This window comes from Hippopotamus amphibius, chromosome X, assembly GCF_030028045.1.
Source record: "Hippopotamus amphibius kiboko isolate mHipAmp2 chromosome X, mHipAmp2.hap2, whole genome shotgun sequence".
NCBI lineage: Eukaryota > Metazoa > Chordata > Mammalia > Artiodactyla > Hippopotamidae > Hippopotamus > Hippopotamus amphibius.
Genome location: NC_080203.1, coordinates 55,859,522 through 55,875,770, shown reverse-complemented (window position 1 = coordinate 55,875,770; position 16,249 = coordinate 55,859,522). Strand labels below are relative to the sequence as shown.

Sequence of the window (16,249 nt, the reverse complement as noted above, 5' to 3'; positions counted from 1 at the left end):
TGACAAAGATTATGCTTATTTTGATCCTGCAAAAATCTTGAGCAGTGTGGATGCTTCAAAACTATCAATGATAAACTTTTAAACATTAAGATACAATTTAAATTTAGGGATACATTTGGAAATGAACTTTATGCTATGTAAAAAATATTCCTAAATATAATGAATATATCTATTAATTTCTGTGTTAGCCTATGAGTACTTAATGTTGCTTTACAGGAGGAAACTGGTTCCCTTTTTGACTATTTTTCATGTGGTGAGTTTGTGTTTCTTCAGAATTGTCCTGAAAATTTTATTCAGAATCTGCTTATTGTCTTGAATTTTAAGGAAAATTGATCAATATTTGACTTTACTGGTTTATAAACCAATTTTCATTTTTCAGCTTGGGAGCTAAATGTCTCCTGAGATAGGTTTTTGAAATGTGTTTGTTTTCTTTTTCATTGTTGTCATGTTACTTGTTTTGCTTCTTTTATTTGTACCTCCTTACCCTTAGAAATAAGTCTAGAACTATCACATTTATTTTTTTATGACCTTTTCAGTTACCAAATTGGAAAGGATTTTGATAACTAGGTCTAGACCACACTGAAATTACAGTCTTAAAAATGAAAGCAAGTACTTTATTATTTCTCTGCTTAAAGCAGCCTTTATTTTTCACTCCAGTATATTAAAAACTCTACATTTAAATATTACAAGAATTTTTTAAAAAGTATTACAGGAATTGATTATTAATTCCAATAATAAATTAAAATATTGTGTGTGAGAGAGAGAGAGAGAGATATCATTCAAGTAGAACCATTATTTGAGTGGTGCAGGGTTGATGAATATTATTTAGAAGATCAATCCTACCTAAAGTGTCTAAAGCACTGCTTTTTTTCTTTTATGCTTCAGCTTGTATTACCATTAAATTACATTGCTTATAGATGAAACACCTTATGATGAAAAATAAGTGTGCCATGTATATGTCAATGACACTTAAAATGTACAATGCTCTCTAATTAATCCATATTATTGCATAGAAAGACTACTTTCACTTCCATTTATCAGTCTTTGACCTATTGCTTCTCTCTAAGCATTTCATACATCTTTAGTTTCATGATATTCAAATTTAATTCAAAATTGATTTTTAAAAAATGTTTACCTTTAAAGTTTTCATCTTAAGATGTGTGTTATTAAATATATCAGAAAGTCATTTTTACTGTTGGCTTTAAAATTTTACAAACACTAAATCTGTGATTCATTTGTCCAGATCAACACATATCGACATTTTGATAAATATGTAATTGTTTTGTTTAAAGATAGACTGTTATTTGTCTTAGATCAAGTATGATCTCACAGTGTTTTGAAGGAAGTCACTTAATAATGCAATGCCATAATTTATCTGGATAATAAGTATAATTTTTAATTGTGAGAAATAAATGAAATTTTAGTCATGAAAATAGCAGTATTATAGAAAAAAGGTCTTAACCAAGATAAGAATACTTCTATTGGGCCATCTAATGCTAGTATCTGTTAATGTTTTGGTTTTTTCCCATGGCTTTTTCCACATCGGATTTGGAGGAAAAACAATCTGTTAAGTCAAAAACAATGTTTTCCCTATACTACATTTCCTTTAGGCTGTTCCATGAAAAAAGGTGAAATTTTAATAGAGGACTAAACTTTGTTATCATAGGCAATGAAGCTAGAAAATATACTGAGTTCTTGCAAAGTGTTGAGTTCAACAATACTATGCCTTTAGAGGAAAGACCAATCATTAATTCCCAAGAGGCCAGCATATAGCATAGGCTTGGTCTGACTTTAGAAAAACATATTATAGGAGACAGATTTTTATGGGTAATCAGTATTCTACCTTATCTATCTCAATCATCACATTCTCTAAAAAATGAAGTTGAAAATTTATTGCAATATATTACAATTTATATTTATTTAGTTAGTATAACATGTTGGGAATAAGAGAAATATTTATTTGTATTTAACTTTTCTAAACTCTCTTTTTAGCTTTCATTCCTGGACTAAAGAAAGGTACAGTAGAAATCAACACAAATCATAACCATGGTGCATGTTTCATTTTAAAATGAATTTGTGTTTCTTTTAAGAAATTTTGGCCTCTTCATTTCTCATAAAACATTGCAAATTCAACTGTTTGCTTCAAACACATTTTCAGTATGTTTTTAAATGAACTGATACCTAGCAAAGGTATTCAGTCAGTTGGACAACATATAACTGAATGCTTTTTCTAAGTTATATGTAATTAATCTTTAGAAGTTAATGTGACCCTATAGTCATTTATCTGACTTACAGTAGTTACTTTCAAATTACCTATGAATTTCATTATTCATTTTTCTCCTCTGACAGTGTAAGCATATTCAGGATTTCGTCTGAGGATGCATTAAAGATATAACTCTACTTTTCTATATTTTCATTCAAAATTGATCTGTAAACCATGTATGCTGTATACATGCTTAACAAAATAATCCAAGTTTACATGCTTTGTGAATTTATAAATAATATGCATTTTCTTTGCCAAATTAAAATATATAGATTATATGTGAATCTATACTAAGATATGATCAATAGAAAATAAATATGGAGTTTAAGCAATCAGTTAAAATGTATATAATTTTATTGGGCTGATAAAGTTTTAAAATGCTGCAGGATATTTTGAATGTTCCAAATATATTTGCATTTTCTGTGTATGTGCACCAATTTCTTTACTGTGTCTTTCATACTTCGGGATGGATCTATCATACTGCTCCATTACTATTTAAGACAATAATTCAGTTCACTTCACACACTTTTATTTTGAAATATAATTTACAGCCCATTGATATTTTGACCAAGTGGAAATAGCACTCAAAGAATAATTTTTTTTTCTGAAATCTGTCATAAAAATCTAAATTGTTATGTAAAGAACTTCCACTTTAATTTTTAATTTTGACATATCAATACAAGCAGCATGTGTTATTATTTTTGGTATTTTAAATGTTTTTTCAATGTTGCTTTGGTCTTTTTATATTGCTTTGGTGTAGTTCTCTTGTGATCTTATGTAATTAGTTCTAAGGTCCATGATAAATTTTTGACTATCATCTAACTAGCAGAATTTCAAGCTAAATATTTTATTTCCCAAGAAAATCTTGAGTATTCAACATTTACATGGGTTATTCAGGTGAAAGTGGATGCATTGCATGTACTTTTCATTTTTTCTCTTCCCTTCTTATTAGTTTTTAGATATCCCATGAGAGATACTGTTCAGAAACTACAGCTATATAACAGTCATGGAGATGCATTTGTGATTGTGATGCAAAGTTAAGGTGTTCTGAGCATAACTACTCAGAGGCATAGTGGAAAGAGCATTTGAATGTGAGTCAGGACATCTTGAGTTCTGCACCTGACTAGATGTGTACACTTGGCCAAGTCATTTAAACTCAGAGTCTTCATTTTCTTCTTTCCTTCATTAAAAAAATTGTAGTAATCATAATTATGCTTAAGCCTCATGAGAAGTCATGCTGCTAAAACATGACAACATAACAATAAAATTCTCAAATTAAAAAAAAGTGTGTACAGTTCTATATGCAGTCCCTTATAATCTACAAATGTTTTTATCTTAATACTTACACCACTTCTATGTGTAAATTCTATCATTTTATCCATTTTTTCAGAGGTAGAAACTGAGGCAAAGAAAGGTTAAATATTTAGAAATTCATTTGATAAAATGAATTAAAGCACTCTATCTGTATAAAGCACTACTATTACTTAGATTTTTGAACTTTCAACAATACACCAATGAGTAATGATCATTGCAATTAAACTCATATTTTAAATTTTGCTCTAACTGATATTTATTTAGTATATTCATAATGCAACTGGGCTGTGCCTCCAAGCTGCACTGAAACACCATTGTACCTTTTGTAATTATACTTTATGATAATTTTCATACCATATTTTGTATATCCATCTTCCATCATCAGCTCATTTGAGTAGACTGGCTATTATTTAACTCACATAATACAATTTCTTAGGCAAATTTTATGTAATTAAATGTTAGTATATAAGAGGAAAAAGCCCTCTGCAATTCTAATCATACATTTCTAAAACTAAGATTATTTCATTAATTTAACTCTTCTATTGAAGGTTGACCAGGGATAACACTGACATTTTTTTCTTAAATACAAAAATATATAGGCTTTTTCTCTCACAGTAAATTAGATATCTACATGCAAATTCTTAGCAGTAAGAGAATTAGTTCTAATTCTGGTGTGCTTTACTTGTCTCTAAGGAAGAAATTGCAAATATAAACTTGTCAATTAATTCAGAGCAAATTCTTTTGTATCTCCTTCTGAGCAAAATATACATTTATAAACATTTATAAACTAATACCTTTCAATGGATTTGCTTGCAAGTGTACTTTCCTTTTTTTGTGGACATATCTTAATGTAAGACAGAGTTCCAGCTCTAATATGTCAATTGCATTTTCTGCTTTGATTGAGGTCTAGGGTTTGAGCAAGAGAATGTCAACTGATTTGTCTACCTGCAGTCATTCATTGTCCATAGTAGTGTTCAGTTGTCCAAACTGAGTGTTGGCATATCTTTACCCTGTTTTATTACATAACTTTTACCCCTTTGGCCCTCAGATAACTCTCAGGGATCTGTTCTTGAGCTAGGTTTCCATATTTATTATTAGCACTCAAGGGTCAGCTGTAATTTAGGAGTTCATTACTTTAGACTTGAAATGTTGAGTTTGAGTCAGGAGAAGCTGTTTAGGGATGAGACTGTGGGGAGAAAGCAGGTTGAGGTGGAAGGTTCTAGGAGAGACTGGGGAAATGAATTATCTCTCAGCCAAATGAATCACCTCATCTATCTTCATCCAACTACTTAGTTAATAAGAGTTTGTGAACATAAAATATAATTCATCCTTATATATGATAAATATGGACTTTTTCATGTGTCAATTAGTAAGAAAAGTGATGTCTTTTCATAAGGTATCTTTTTTTTCATGGCCAGGAGTTAATGAAAGTGCACATGTAAGTTTCCAAATGAAAAATTTATAGCACAGACCGTAATATTCATCACTTCATGTTAATTTATATGGTATCTCCCTAAATTATCAGACCAAAGGACTAAGTCAATATGCAGTTTTATTTGTTTTGTTTTAGGTTACTAATAGTAGAGTCTAAAATGACATAGAACAGTATTTGTGAAAGGAATTAAGTCTAATGAAGCATTTGCATATTTTACCATCTAAAATTGTCTTGTTTAGATCATGTATAACAAGTTCATTCCACCATATTATGTATTATACATTGACACATAGAACTAGAGAAAACATGCTTTATGATAAATTGTATTGTTTTTTAACTTTTTTTATAATGAAAAAAAAAACCCAAATGTGATATTTTCCACACAAAAGTAGACTAAGGAAGAAAAATTAGTATCTTTTCGAGGCTATGCAGTGTATTAAAGTTAGAAACTGGGTGTGGTTCTACAGTGATAAAAACTCTTGGCATAGTTTTGAAACAGTATATAATTTGTGAATAAAAATGCATACTTTAAACTTTATGTTCAGGGTTTATACTGCTGTCTTTTTAAAAATCTATGTAGGGAAATGAATAGTATTGCTAAGTGACATATTAGTCAGCTACTTTTTAGCAAATCATGGCTTAAACACTTAATGAACCATAAACATTATTTCTACTACAACTAATAAGAATAGTAACCCTCGTTTCATAAAGCATAATTTTAATATACATCACTCTTCTCTTACACTGTCTTGAAATTGATACCATTTGACTGACACAGTAAAAATGATAAAATATTACATTACTTTCATTTGCAGATGCCATATCAAAAGCTGGGTCTACTATAAGGCAGAATTTTTTATTGAAATATACTTTACAAATGGGTGTTTTATTCTAGGACACACACAACAATTGATTGTTGAAAAGGCAACTTTCTCATTAGGTAAATTGTTGATCTGAGAATATAGCCCAGGAGTCTTGAATTTCAAGTGATATATTATCATTGATTTTGATCAGCACTGTCAAGTGGAAATATAATGAGGGACACATGTAATTTTAAATTGTCTAGGGGCCACATTTAAAAAAGGAAAAAAAAAACAACAATAGGTGAAATTAATTTTAGCAACATATTTTATTTAACCCAATATAAGCAAAATATCATTCTTCCAACAAGTAATCAATATAAACCTTTTCAATTAGATAGTTTACATTTCTTTTCATAGTTAAGTCTTGAAATCCGACATGCATTTTACACATACAGCACATCTCAATTCCAGCTAGCCACATTTTAAGTGCTCAATAGCTATATGTGGTTAGTGGCTACTATAACAAAAACATTTTACATCCCTCTTGAAGGCTAAGAATTTGGATTGGGCTGCAGAGAAAAAACGGGCCTTGGTATACATTGGTTTGATATTATACCTTGAAGAAAAACAAACAAACAAAAAAGCACTTGAAAACTTTGAATTTATGCTTGCTCATCTGAGAACATTTTCCCCCTGGCTGGCCAAAGTTCAAAGAAAAAAAGAAAACATTTGGGAAATGTACTCTTGTTAATTTTCATGGCCATGGGGGATGAAAAAATGTCCAATGTCAAACAGCAAAGGGCTGTATAGATCAAAGTCAACACTTTCAAATGCAGACTTTTTGTCATATGTTTGAGGCTCTTAAGAACCACAATTCTTTGCAATTTACTCTCCTTGAAATTCTTGAGTAGTTTTCAAGAGGAGCCCTCAGTAGAGAACACTGATTGGTGCTTGTTAATCTCAAGGCAGGGATGATTTAAAAACGTGTACTCTATAGGGTTTTATAATAATCAAATGTATTATTACTACCAGAACTTGAGCCAGAAGATGAAGTTTCTATCTTCCAGTTCATATAAAATGTGGTACTTCAATTTTAAAAGATTAGTAATATAATTTACCATGTTAATGTGAATGTAAGAATGTGAATTTCTAAGAATATTAAATAAGAGCCTGTAATCTCTTAAACAAATCTAAAATATTTACATAATAGATGTCAGAATGTTGTATTCATGGTACTCATACTCACAGGGTGTATTTCCTAGGCTCACCAGCTATAAAAATGATTCTCAATACTGCTGTATGTCAGAGACGATTTAAGGTATCAATTCCTTCACTTGATAATCACCTATTACTGGTCCAAGATATCACCAAACTAAAAGCAGAAAACACCTTACACAGTGATGAAATGCAGTGCTCATTTAATAAGACAACATTGAAGTAAATTGATAAATGTTTTATATTAACTGTAATCATATCTAATTATATTGTTGCTTATCACTAAAGATATGGAATACAGTGTTTACCTATTATTCAGGATCCAAGTGAGATTTATAAAATTTTAACAGTTTGCATTTTGAAGAAACTGACTGGTGAAGGCTTTACAAAGTTTGAATTTACACCAGATTAACAAAAATTGTATTTTCCTTGCTGTTCATATTTGTTGCTGTTCTCCTAATGTAACAATATGGTAACAGACAAGAAGGAAGAAATATGGAACTTTAGAAAACTCATATTAAATATTTTCCAAATATTTAAAAGAAGACTCTGGTCTTCTTAAGCTTTTTCTAATGTATTTAAAATGTAAAGAATAAGAGTATTTTGAAAAGCAACAAAAAGAAGGGAAAGATTTTTGTCAACAAATGTCCAAATATATAAAGCTTTAACAAAAAACAAGACAGTAGGTGTGTAGAAACTGATAAATCAATGGGGTAAAATAGTAAATAAGCTTACCATAATGCATACCTGAAGTTAATACATGATTTAAAAATAATCAAAACCAGAGCTAAAAGTATGAATTATTAAACAAATTGTGCTGGGAAATTTGGCAAAGTATTTGGGAAAAGATCATCACTCCAAAATACATATCCAAGAAGATTATAGAAGGTCAAAGATATAACTATAAACCAGGGACCATACAGTTTAGAAGGAAACATGTGAATAGCAACTAATCACAGAAATAGACTTCATTTAAATTTTTTTATTCCTGCATATGTGTATAATTTGTGACAAAACCAGTTCCAAACATTTCTGATAAAAATATTTAGTTGAATTGAAATGCTGAAATTAGTTCTTATGGTACGCTATGGAAATTAAAATTACCCCTGGTTCATTTTACCAAAAGTTTCCATTCTAGAGTGATTCTGTTGTCATTAATTTAGACATAGCTCTTGAAAGAAAGGATGATTGCAGAAGGCAGACTATATGGCACTAAGTAACAGCTATTCTCTTTTTTTAAATATTGATTTTGATGATAATGATGATAATAATCACCAACTTTCCATGAGCAGATGTAAAACATTCCTCACTGTTCACATTTCAAAGCAGCAGCAGATGAAGTCTGTCACTTTAAAACAATGGATTATTTTTAAATAGGTGGTTGTATGATTTCGTCTAACAGTATTTCCTCAAACTGGCTTATATTTGTAGATGTAGCCCTGTTGTTCATTTCATGTTAATGCACCTTGAGAGTAAAGTTTCCTAAACGCCTTGCACAGTCCTGCCTTTTCCTCCCAACCTTCCCTTTCACAGGCCTCTGGGCAGTGCTCTTTCCCTTTGCTTCCTTTTATTCAGCAATCTTTGTTGAGTATCTGGTACATGCCAGGCACTATACTAATTCCCCTCCTTCATCCTCCAATCTCTCTCCAATAGGCAAGGGATGACATGGAAGAAAATTGGTAGTATGTTGATAGTTATATATGGAAGTTAAGTAGAGACAGAGGTAGAGTTATTTATTCATAAATAGATGGAATTAAGATTTTAATATTAATGTTCAATGACATTATCTGTAGGAAGATTTGATATACTGTGACCTTGATTTAGGATAACATAGAGATAAATTTCAAATGGGATTGCTAGGGAAAAACTATAGACAATTTTCAACATTTTCTCAAAATATTCAGAGGTAGAGGCATAAGCCAGGGTCTGCCTGAGTAGATCACTTTGAGAATGTACTCTTTCATGCCTGCTATAAGATTGCATTTCAGTTGAAAATCAAAATGGTCTATGCATAGCTTCATCATGAAAAATGATATTAGAATTTTGTTAAAAACTGTATAAACAAAACTACTTTTTAATCATATATATTTTTGCATATTCTTCCACATTTTTCAAGCTGCTAAAGCCATCAGGATTGATTGAAAGTCAGATACTAGAACTACTTAACTTGATAATCCAATTACTCAAGTATAAAAGCATTCATTTCCTTAGTTATTCAGTTTCCTTAGTTAGTTAACTGCTCTGCTTAACTTACTTTTGTGGTTAGTGCTATGACACCCCTAAACTTAATGTTTCATTATAATTAGTTTATGCTCAAAAAACCGGCATTGTTATGAAGGGAAAATATTACCAGTGTTTTATTTATCCCATATCTTCTTTTAGCTTTTTTGGCAAGAACTCTGAATTTCATTTTATCTATGATAATATTATAATAATAATTATTATTTACAGTCTAATGGAAATTCAAGATCAGGGTTATAACATGCACATTTGCTTACTTTTAGAATTTACTTAAGAAATATAACCCAATCAATTAATACTTTCTTGAAAAGACTCTCTACTGGAAGTTGTAAAACCTTTTGACTCAATTAGTACATCCTAATTTAAAAGGATTTGTTGCATTGTTATGGGATTTAGCTGTAGTGTGTGTTGCGATTTCTTCAACTTTTCAATTTTCCCTTGAATACAACTATTGTAAACATTTTCTCTTTGAAAGCTTATATAGCAGAACTATAATATGTTGATTTACTGCTTTTATTGGGATATAATTCACATAATATACAATTCACCCTTTTAGAATGTAAAATTCAGTTGTTTTTAATATATTCATAAATGTGTGCAACCTTCACCACTATTGAATTGCAGAACATTTTCATCACCCACAAAAACCCACATAACCATTAGCAGTCACACTGTAATTCCCCACATCCCCATTCTGGAACCAATACTCTCACTTCTTTCTCTATAGGTTTGCCTATATAGCAGATTTCATAAAATAGAATCATACGCTATGTAGTCTACCATGTCTGACTTCTTCTACATAGCATATTGTTTTCAAGAGTCATCCATATTATACTATATATCAGTACTTCATTCCTTTGTATGGCTGAGTAATATATCATTGTATTATATGATACACACATTTTGTTTATCCATTCATCAGTTGATAGAAATGTGGGTGTTTCCATCTTTTGGCTATTATGAATAATGCTGCTATGAACATTTGTGTACAAGTTTTTGTGTGGACATGTTTTCAGTTCTCTTCAATGTATATTTATAAGAGTAGAATTGCTGGGCCATGTGGTAACATTATGTTTAATATTTTAAGGAACTGCCAGACTGTTTTCCAAACTGACTGTACCATTTAACATTCCCATCAGTACTGTATGGTGGTTTTGATTTCTCCAAATCCTTGCCAACACTTGTCAATGTCTGTCTTTTTAATTGTAACCACAGTAATGGGTGTGAAATATTATCTCACTTATCTCACTTTGACATTGAGTTACATTTCGTTAATGATTAATGATGCTCAAAAACTTTATGTGCATTTATTGGCCATTTGTATATCTTCTTTGGAGAAAAGTTATTTGAATATCATTCATTTTTCTTTTGGGTTATTTTCTTTTTTAATTATTGAGTTGTAAGAGTTCTTTATAAATTCTGGATGCTAGTTACATATAAGATATATGATCTGCAAATAATTCTTTTCATTCTGTAGGTTGCCTTTATTTTCTTGATAGTGTCTCGAAGTATAAAAGTTATTTCAATGAAGTCTTGTCTATTTTTTATTTGTTTGTTGATGCTTTAGGATTTTTGTCAAGAAATCAATGTCTAGCACAAGGTCTTCAAGATTTGCTCCCACATTTCTCTTCTAAAAAATGTATAGTCAGCTGTTACATTTAGGCTTTTGATTCATTTTGAGTTAATGTTTGTATATAGTGTGAGAAAAGGATCCAACTTCATTTTCTTGTATATGGAAGTCAAATTGTTCCAGGAGCATTTGTTGAAAGAGTATTCCTTATCCGTTGAATTCTCTTGGTGTTCATGTCAAAAATTGAGCAAAATAAATATGTTTATTTCTGGAATATAAATTGTGGTCCATTAATCTATGTGTTGATCTTCATGATTGTACCACAAAGTCTTGATTATTGTAATATTGTGTTAAGTTTTGTTATCAGAAACATTCTTCCAAATCTATTCCTTCTTTTCAAGATTGTTTTGGCTAATATGGATCTCTTGAATTTCTGAAATAACTTTAGGATCAGCAAGTCAATCTCTTAAAAAAAATCATCTCAGATTTTAATAAAAATTGTATTGGGTATGTAGATCAATTTAGGAAGTATTACCATTTTAATATTGTCTTCTAATCCATGAACACATCTTTCAATTTATTTAAATTTTCTTTAATTTCTTGATGTTTTGTAGTTTTAGTATACAAGTTTTGCACTTCTTTTGTTAACTATATTCTTAGTTTATTCTTTTAATGTGAATAGAATTGTTTTTAAATTTTAAAGTCAAATTGTTCATGGCTAGTGTATAAAAATTGACTTTTCTGTGTTGATCTTGTATCCTGCAACCTTGCTAAATTATTTATTAGCTCCAATACTATTTATGTGTATTTCTTTGGATTTTTTTGTATACAACATTATTTCATCTGTGAATAGAGATAGTTTTATCTCTTTCCTTCCAATATGAATGTATTTTACCTCCTTTTCTTGCCTAATACCCTTCTTTGTCTCTAGTAACATTTTTTGTCTTAATGTGTCTTTTGTCTCATGTTAGTACAATTACTCCTCTCCTCTTTTGATTACTGTTTGCATGGTATCTATTTTTCCATCATTTTATTTCAACCTATTGGTATTTTTGAATCTCTTGTGGCCAGCATATAGTTGGATCATTTTTCAATTTATTCTATCAATCCATATCTTTTGATTGAAGTGTTTAATCTGTTTACATTTAAGCTAGTTACTAAATTAGGACTTGCATTTTTCATTTTACTATTTGTTTTCTATATGTCTTATGTATTTTTTGTTCTCCTGTTCCTCCACTGCTACCGTTTTTTTGTTAAATGACTATTTTAACAAATTTCATTATTTTATTATATTTTTGAGTTATTTTCTTAGTGGTTACCTTGGGGATTACAATGAACAATGCAATTTATAGCAATCTAGTTCTGATTAACACAAGCCTAATTTTAATAGTTTATAAAAACTGCTCCTATATAGTTCCATTCTCTCTCCCCTCCATTGTGCTATTATTGTCATACAAATTGTGTCTTTATACATTGTATGTCAATTAAAAGATTTATAGTTTTTTGCTTTATACAGTTCTTTTTTAAATCAGATGGGAGAAAAAGTTACAAATAGAAAATAAATTATATTATCTTTTATATTTACTTGTGCATTATTTCACCAACATTTGAGATACTCCCCAGTGTCCTTTCATTTCAGTCTGAAGTCATCCCTTTATTATTTCTTGTAAGGCAAGTATTCTAGTAATGGAATCTTTCATATAAAAAGAAAATCTGGGAATGTCTTAATTTCTTATTTATTGTTGAAGGATAGTTTTACAAGATAAAAATTCTTGGTTGAAGTACTTTTCTTTCAACAGTGTGAACACTTCTGGCCTTTATGGTTTCTGATGGGAAGTCAAATGTGAAACTTATTAAGGATTCTTTACACAGGATGAGTCATGTCTCTCTTGATACTTTCAAGATTCTGTCTTTTTGTCTTTCAAGTATTTGATTATGTTGTCTCTAGGTGTATATTGGAGTTCATTGAGCTTCTCAGACATGTATATTAATGTATTTTTACCAAATTTGGGGCTGGTTTTGGTGATTATTTCTTCAGATATTATTTCTTTCCCTTTCACTTTTTTCTCTGCTTCTTGGATTCCCATTATGAATATATTAGTCCATCTGATGGTGTCACACAGGTCTCTAAGTCACTGTTCAGTTTTCTTCATTCATTTTTTAGTTCTATTCAACATATAGACAGTCTTATTTGACCTATCTTTAAGTCTGTTAATTCTTCTGCATGTTCCAATCTGCTGCTAGTCCTCAGTGAATTTTTCATTTCAGTTATCATACTTTTTCAATACGAGATTATCTACTTGTTTCTTTTTATAATTTCTACCTCTTTATTGATATCCTTTATTAGGTGAGACATTATTCCCATGCTTTAAACAATTCTCTTGACATAGTTACCTTTTGTTCTTTGAACATATTTAAAATAGATGCTTAAAGTCTGTATCTAACAAGTCCAATGTCTGTGCTTTCTCAGGCACAGCTTCTATTTATAGCTTTTATTCCTATGAACAGGTCATAATTTCTTATTTCTTTGTATGTTTTGTAAATTTTTTTGAAAACTGGCAGTTTAAAATAGTAAAATGTGGCAACTCTAGAAATCAGATTCTCCCCCTATCCCCAGGATATTTTTTGTTGTTGCTGACAGTTGTATTTGTTGTTTGTCTGTTTAATTACTTTTCTTAACTAATTCTGCAAAATGTGTTTTCTTTGTTATGTGTGGTCACTGGAGTATTTATCTGAATAGCTAACTGGTAAGCTAATGATTGGGCAGTGCTTTCTTTAAATGCCTGGAACTATATATCTCCTAGTCTTTGCTGAGAATATTTTTGTGTCTATTGAGCCATGACTTCAACACTCAGCCAGGTGCTTTACACTTCTGCCTTTAGCCTTTACTTCTACTCATATAGAGCCTCAATATCAGCCAGAGGCAAAAGTTGAGGGCTTTCTCAGGTCCTTCCTGAGAATGTAATAAGGCCTACCTATATGTGTTTATAGTTATCCAAGAATATATCGTGGCTTATCAAAGGTCAATGGCCCTGTTGAAATTTCACTCCCCACTTTTTCTTTTAAGCTTTTTGGTAAGTCTATTGTTTACTCCAACTGCTATCCATCACCTCAGGAAGCTGAAATGTCAAAACACTTGCCTGTTATTGTTTTTAACAACAGCTCTCTGGGAGCAGGCTCTCAGCGCTGGGCAAGCTCTGTATCAGCCTAAAACTAGGACTTATAGGGGACCACAAAACAAGTAATATAATAGTAACTCTTTGGGAATGAGGCTTTTCAAATAGCTTCAGTTCCATTCTACTCTCTCCAGGGGTTACCAAGCTGCCCCAGGAATGTGGGCTTTTTTCAAGGCTACTACTGAGCTGAAGATTTGAGAATGAGTCTAGCGTAAGTTAAAACAGCACAAACCTTGCTATTCTTTTAGAGATACAGATATTTTTCTTGGATAAACCCTCTCTGGATTGCTTAAAGATTTTGTTAACTCAAAGAGTTCTAAAAAAAATTGGTTCTGATATTTTGGCTAGTGTTTTCACTGCTTTCATGGAAGAGAGGATTTTGAGAATTTCTTACTCCACAATGTTAACTGGCACCAGCCTTTTGATCAGTTTTAGGTGTGATTACATTTATTGAATATATTTCATCTGATTATAATATTAAAAATACAATATAGTCTATTTTTCTACTAGTTAAGCTCTATCATTAGAAATAAGAAACTAAAATAATAGCAACCTTTAACAGAGGGTATAAATCTGAATTCCTTGTCTCTTTTTTTCTTAATTTTATTAGTTTTTTTTAATTTTTTGGGGGTACACCAAGTTCAATCATCTGTTTTTATACACATATCCCCATATTCCCTCCCTCCCTTGACTCCCCCCCCCCACCCTCCCCGTCCCAGTCCTCTAAGGCATCTTCCATCCTCGAGTTGAACTCCCTTTGTTATACAGCAACTTCCCACTGGCTATCTATTTTACAGCTGGTAGTATATATGTGTCTGTGCTAGTCTCTCGCTTCGTCTCAGCTTCCCCTTCACCCCCCACCCCCTCCCAAACCTCGGGTTCTCCAGTCCATTCTCTGCATCTGCATCCTTGTTCTTGTCACTGAGTTCATTAGTACCATTTTAATCCTCACATGGTAAATGTCATCTTCAGTTTACAGATGAAGAAACAAAGGTCAAAATACTATATGTTGAACATTTCACAGATAGTGTAGAAGCATGATTTTGAACCTAATTCTGTATACCTTCAATTCCCATTGTTTCAACCATCAAAATTTTATTATAAATCTCAGTACTTAAAAATCTTATATCTTGTGAAGTATAGTGACAATATAAAATTTAGCTTTAAACAAAATATCTGACACTATGTCAGGTGCTAAGTACTCTGAATAGTTTTAAACAATTTAAATTATGAAAAGGAGAAATAAAACAATTGGACTATGTTTATGTTATGTTTAATAAATTCTATTATTTTACTAGCTAAGAATACCTGTATTATCATGTTCACTGATATATATCTAATGCCTAGGATAGTGTCTGGCTCATAATGAATAAATATTGATTACTTAATTATGCTTTAATGACATCATATAGATTCTTTAATTATTAATAAATAATTATTTATTGAATTAACTTATTTTCATTATTTGTAGATTGATTATGCTATAACAATACAACATATTAGAGAAAAGTTGTTCATAATGAGCTGAGATCTGCGGTTCAACAAATATTCATGTTTTATGGTACCAATTACTATGGATTCCTTACAACAGCATAGAATAAAAAGTATAAAAAAAATATATATTTATCAAAAATGTGAGAATGTGTGTAAAGATAATATTGAAGAGAAAGTTGGTGTAAAAATACACTTACTGAGGTTATAGGATATATAAAACTTTTTCAGAAGGCAAAACAGAATATAGATTAATATCATTGACAGAAATGGTGAAGTTAAATCGGTAACAGCTGCTCCTTTTTTTCTAATATTCCTTGGAATTGCATATATTTTGAGGTTATTTACACACAAAAATCAAATTTTAAATAATTTTGACATTAGTTTATTTAAAAAAGAAAATATTCACATTTAAAGTCAATTTTATAGATTGAAATCAGTTTATTGAGATTTTTTTTTCTGATATCCAAAGCTGATATATCTGTCATGATCATTGAAAATGACATTTTTTTCTAAATAAAAGGTCAATTCAAGGATAAATTCATACATCTCATTATGCTAAGTTCCTCACAAACAAAATAAAATAATGACGGTAAGGATTATAAGAAATCTTGATGTCATTCTCATGCAGTGTATCTTAGTATGAAAATTATGTATGAAACAAACAAAATCAACAGAACTAGAACAAAAGTATATTCACTTTGTATTTTTGCTACAAAATAAACCTTATATTGAATTTTA

The 16,249-nt window shown here is 30.5% G+C and overlaps 1 protein-coding gene across 6 annotated transcripts in view; it reads left to right on the top strand.

Annotated features, from left to right (window-relative positions):
* PCDH11X (protocadherin 11 X-linked) overlaps positions 1 to 16,249 on the top strand; it is a 754,051-nt gene that overhangs the window by 622,499 nt on the left and 115,303 nt on the right. For 4 of the 6 annotated variants that reach the window (XM_057718183.1, XM_057718189.1, XM_057718188.1 and 1 more), the window contains one exon: positions 1,993 to 2,016. The exons of the other annotated variants lie outside the window; for them this stretch is intronic. In XM_057718183.1, coding sequence (XP_057574166.1) covers positions 1,993 to 2,016 — 24 coding nt within the window. The remainder of the gene's footprint in view (positions 1 to 1,992; positions 2,017 to 16,249) is intronic. 6 annotated transcript variants of the gene reach the window in all.